Consider the following 5,958-nt stretch of genomic DNA (forward strand, 5'->3'; position numbering starts at 1 on the left):
TTTCTAAAAGAAATTGTTTATTAATTTTCACATCAACATTTTAGATCACTACATACTAACTAAATCATAGAATATTTTTGAAACAAAGATAATAAAAGAAAAACCTTTAAAACTTTTTTAAAATTATATAAATTATTTAACATCACTAAATAATATGTGATTTTTTAAAAATATTTTAAATCATACTCTGAAATCCAAACCAAAAAATCACTATGTAATCAAAAAAATTGATTTAAAAAACTCAGTACACTTTCTTAAAGAAACTCTACACAATTAAGCATCAATTGAAAAAACTCCAAGAAAAATTCTAAACACTATTTTCTAACTATATAACATTCATTACAGTTAATTTTACCTTAGTAAATGATATGTTGATAGTATCACAAGCCAACTCATTTGTATTGTAATCCAAAGTTTAAAAGATTGAAGGCACCAAAAAAAAGCTGTAATGATATTTGAATGTAGGGCACCAAATGCTGATTTGTATTGGAGAACCAAAAAATATATATATATATATAATGTTGAATGTATGTCCACATTATGATAAATGGCAGATCAGAAGAGGTCCCATGTAGTAACGTAACATCAATTAATTAGCAATTTTGAAATTAGTGGAAATCACACAAATAACCTCCCTTCCCCCAAACAAGCTTAGTTCGGTGAAAAAGAGCAAAGCAGCACAAAATCAAAAGACGCGCCCGACATCCACATTGACCAAGTCAATAAAGCGTTTGGCTAAAGTCCTGCCAACTGACAGATGCCGGTTGCCGGTTGCCGGTTGCCCTCACTGTTAGCTGCTGGGACCTTAGCAAAAGTCTTCACCGTTATCAACACATGTATGATGATGATGATGATGACGATATCAAAAAGAAGAAAGAAAAAAGAGTGTAGGAAAGGAATGGAGGAGGCAATTAATTACAGAAGAACGGAAAACCCCAAAGCGAGAATCAAACCCTAATCCTAGCTAGAGGACATGGCAGAAGAATTTAAGAGCATTTTTCGTTCCTTGTCTGTCAGTGGAGATCTGACTGATGATTATCTTGATGATGTTGAGGGTTTCCTGTAACGAATCTTTTGATTTCATCCATGAGCCCGTAAAAATGTTGCGTGTTGGGCAGCAAATAGAAGCCAATGGTGGCCTGCTCCAAGAACATGAGCTTCACATCTTTGCCTGCATCGCGCAGTCCATGCGCGTAGCTGATCTGCCAATCTTGCAGGAGGTCCAGACCTGCCACGACGACCAGGCTTTTGGGGAAATTAACCCCTTCCAAAGGGGTCCCCCGGGGACCAAAAGGATTGCACGCCGGATGATCCCTGTCAGCATCCTCTGGCAGAAAAGCTTTCCAGTACCAGTCGCGATCCTGTATTGTCACAAAGTATTTGCCGTCCAGCTTGCGTTCCGACGCCGTCCTTCTCTCGCCGCCGAACATAGGGTTCAGGAGAATGTTTCCGGCGAGAGCGATCCCGTTCTCGCCGGCACGGCGAGCCACGTGGTGCACTATGTTGCCGCCTGAGCTGTCGCCGGCGAGGAATAGGTGGCGACCTGTGTCCACCTCAGCGCGCAACCAGTTGCGCGCAGATGGTGATATGACCCATTGCAGAGCTGTCCACCCGTCGTCGTAGGGTGCCGGGAAAATGTGCTCAGGTGCTCGGCGGTAATTAACAGAAACTACGTGGGCTGTACATAGGCTGGAGATTCGCCGGCAAAGGGTGTCGTAGATTGCACTGTTGGCTGTTGAGTGGGCGAAGCTGCCACCGTGGAAGAACAAGATGACGGGGAGTGCTGCTTCCGTGGCGGGCTCGTCCGTACCCTCGTCGTCCGACGTGGCTGCCACGGGGCTGTAAATTCGGCTCCAGAGGCCCGAGACTCTGTCCATTACGACATCCATGGAGTAAACCCCATCTACTGGTGTGCTGTTGGCTGCCGCTCTGCGATCCAGAAATTCTGCCAGGTGGCGATTGAATGTGCCGTCTGGGCGGCGGAGAAGGTTGTAGGCAAGTTTAAAATTGGAGATTAGGATCCACGTATTTAAGGGCACCACAGTCTGCAAACACAGAAAAAAACAAGTTTTCGTCAACTTAACTGGCTTTTTTTAAATGTACAACATGGAAACACAGACTTATATATCTCAACATACCGCTCGCCAGGAAACCCTAACTTACGACGCTACGTATTGCCAGTTCGAGGAATGAATGACATTTCAGTGGCAGACACCAAGGCTTCGGCAGCTTTATTTGAATTTGATGGCCGTATGGCCGTATTTGCTTTTTAACCATAGAATACAACTAAACACTTTTGAAAACTATCAAATCAAAAGGTTAAATTTTAGGCATTTCGTCCAAGTGAAATACATCAAGAGGATGAAAGTCGTGAAAAGTAAAGTTTACCTGACATCCACAGTTGACTGTCATATCATAATTTAATGGCTAAGACACACAGAATGGAAGTTAAATGGTAAACTCTCAGGGCTCTCTAATGAAAAACATAAGTTCAGATTTAAAGAAATGGTACATCTAAAACAAAAAACTGCTAGTACACAAAATAATAGTGTTAGACTTAGACTTAGCATATAAGGAATAGAAGGTTAAAACAGTTTCAGATAAATTTGGCAATACCTGCAAATTACTCAACAGAAGGTTAAAATAGTTTGTCAGATAAATTTGGTAATATCTGCAATCTTCTCAAAATTGGCTTGATGGTTGCTAATTCTTCTGTATAATAGCTTTTTGTTCAATTTTTAAAAAAGGGCCAAAAATAGAAAAAAGAACAAAAATATTGATGCCTGCAATTAACCAAAAACAACGAAAACAAATCCATCTTCAATTAAAGTAGTAGTAGTACAAAGACAAAAATTTAGTGTCAGAATAACATAACACCCAAAATTTGGCACAGGATCCGATCACCATGTCGGGTATAATTGCCATGGTGTCGCACAAGGAGCCTTTATTTTTTCTAGTTTTACCTATTACTTCTAAAGTTTAAGGATCAGTGATCTTTAAGATTTTATATAAAAATTTAAAAAAGATCTTTTTTTTTTTTGAATAAATCAAAATAGAGAAAGAAACAACTAATATAAGGACAAATAATGCATGCAGTAATCTATGACGAGATGCACATATTTTGGTTTTTTTATTTTTTATTTATTTTTGACTAATCAACCCAACCCTAAACACTTTTTTTTTTAATAAAGATATAAAAGAAATCTGAAGAATTGGCAAAATTAACCTAAACAGGATCCTCTCCCCTATACCTGACGTCCGATGTATATGATAAGGTAAAATCCAAATCAAGCAAATGCTATTTAGACAAAATCCTGATAAATAAAGGAAAAAGGAAACATAAACTGTCTCTCAAGGAAAATGAGTAAATGAGTATAAGAAACAAGAAAATAGAGAACAATAAACTGAGAGTTTTCCTAAACCAGACAATAAAGTATTATGTTGGGGAAGTCAAAACTTGTGATTGGCAGCCAAACAAACATATTTAGTGGCACATAGTGATAAAGGGAAATGTCTATCCAACGTTTTACGATGTGGCAAATGCATTATGTCCCTCATACATCATAATGAATGCCATGAAGCATCGTAGGGGCTGGATGACTATTTTTGTGAAAAAGCATTGTATAAGTCTGAACTCGACTAGAACCCCTAACGAAACAGTTAGCCAATGAGGTCGGGAAGATCAAAATTTGTGACCGCTTTTGAAAAAGCAGTGTATGAAGTGGCAGCTAGTGTTGGGTGGAGGAAAAGCGCATTGCAGCATTCCCTAGGTTGTAACAGGACCGTGAATGGAAAACAATGCTGCCACATCCTTAGTCAAGCATTGCAACCAACCAAAAGATGAAAATAATGGTCACATGTATGGAGTACAGATTGGGGCAGACAAGATCAGATCAAGGAAAACTTGGGACCAAGGGTGAAAAACAAATTTGGGTGAGACACAAGCACATCATCTCGGAGCAGTAACCGGGCCTTGAATCCAGCCAAACATGAAAAATAATACTGTCACATATCTGCACAAGTTAGACACCAGAATGACATTTGTCAAGTGTTGCAGGGATCAGGAACATCCAAGGATGAAAAACAATATTGCCTGCCAATAGTAGGCATGTCACATGTCTGCAGCATAGTTTGTGTTACAAAACAGCACATAGTTTTAGCATCTGCTAGGCTCAAATACTGTTGTCATATTCAGTTATTGTCAAGGCTCAATCAATGTTGTCATGTGCCTTCCCAGAGCACAAGCTTAGGTCAGAGAATAAGACTAACACGACAAACATAATCAGGTATTCTGCAGGCTCAAGTCCAGTCAAGGATGAAAAACAATATCATCACATGTTTACAGCATGGGTGAAAGAATACCCCAGAATCGGGTATCAGAGGGGCTCGAACCCGGGCCACATAACAATAGTCAGGTTTTAGCCTAGGATGCCAAGATGAGGATATCTGCAAAAACCCTCAAACAGAACCCCCTCTCTACCCAACCGTGTGCATTGATCGCAAGTTCGAAACTAAACCCATACCAAATTCAATAACCTATAAACCCAAATGTAAATGGAAAGAAATCCAAGCAGTGGAGCTCTCCTATACATCCCGAATTGGCATATTAGCTTTGTCATGACCTAAACAGACAATCGTTTGCCAAAAAAGCACAGAATTGTCTGTAACCCCATTAGACCTCTCCACACGGCTCTCTGAATTGTAATGGAAAGCATTTTATCTGTACTACAAACAAACCCTAACAACCCAGTTTGAAGAAACGGGAAAACTATGCAATAAATTGAACAGAATTGAATTGAAGGTAAATTATACATTACCCTAGAATCGTTGATGCCGCCAAATTCATTGCTCGCAGCCATGGGCGAACGACGGATCAGAGCAACAGACACCAATACAGAAAAACCCTGCTGCTGCTCCTGCTGCTATCGCTTCTGTCGCTGATGCTTCTTTTTCTTCCAACTTTCATAATTCTTCCCCCCAACACCCAAATCAATCAATCAATCAATCCCTTATAAAATCTGTGTCTTGCTACGCAAATCTTCTCTGTCTGGTCACGCAATCAAAGTTTGGCTGCCTCTGCCTCCGCCTCTGCATCTGCCTCTCTCTTTCATCAATCCAAAGACCTTTCACGCAGTCGTCCACACACAGAACCCAATGATACCTTCAATTCCCCCTACCCCTCAAAAGATATACTCACACGGAAAAATGCCCTCTCCACGACACATACACAATGTATATATGCCTACGTATAATATGCCCAGCTGAGGGAGGAGAGAACTCGGTGAATGCAGGATTATTTATTATGACCATGTTATGATTATGATGATGATGAATTTGGCGTTTTGTCTGATGCTGCAGATAAGACTTCTCTTGCCTTGCGCCATACACTTTAAACCCCGTTTTGACTCTTTCCTACACCTAATTAGAGTTAGGTCTCAATCCTGATTATCTTTGATTTAGAGACCCCCTTGTCTCGAGGGTACACCCTGTCTAAGGTACGCCCTACTAGTAGCCTCAGTTTTAAAGATTTACACACTTTAAAGAGGTAAAATTCTAAAATAATAAAATGGATATTTAAAAATATTTATGGAAATGTTATGGAGACACAATATTAGTTTGTTGAATTTATGAGAGATCTATGTTTTTGATATAGGGAAAATAGTGGAAAGGGCTTGGACTCATTACAAAGAGAGGTCACGAAGGTTAGAGAAAAGAGTCTTGCACACGATGAGACTAAACAATAACAGAACCCAACAAAACAAAATAGAAACTTTTAGAGAGATCAGCAACAAACAACTAAAACAGTAGAAGACCAATAGAAAATTAGAATAGAGAAAACTACTTCTTGACAAAAAAGTTCTGACCACTAAGGGAAGAAATTTCTGACCACTAGGGGAAGAGCACTAGTAGTCGTTATAGCTAACTTCGTGCACCCACAAATCTTAAACAATACATTGG

At 39.6% G+C, this 5,958-nt stretch overlaps 1 protein-coding gene across 1 annotated transcript; it reads right to left on the reverse strand.

The window, feature by feature from the left end:
* Positions 1–480: 480 nt before the first annotated feature.
* On the reverse strand, positions 481–5,325 carry LOC131077158 (gibberellin receptor GID1A). Its single transcript, XM_058014593.2, has 2 exons — positions 4,818–5,325; positions 481–2,045 (listed from the first exon to the last, which is right to left on the reverse strand). Exons 1-2 carry the CDS (start codon positions 4,857–4,859, stop codon positions 1,014–1,016), a joined length of 1,074 nt encoding a protein of 357 aa, XP_057870576.2. The 5' UTR covers positions 4,860–5,325; the 3' UTR covers positions 481–1,013.
* Between the last annotated feature and the right edge of the window lie 633 nt (positions 5,326–5,958).

Source organism: Cryptomeria japonica, chromosome 9 (genome assembly GCF_030272615.1).
Source record: "Cryptomeria japonica chromosome 9, Sugi_1.0, whole genome shotgun sequence".
Classification (NCBI taxonomy): domain Eukaryota; kingdom Viridiplantae; phylum Streptophyta; class Pinopsida; order Cupressales; family Cupressaceae; genus Cryptomeria; species Cryptomeria japonica.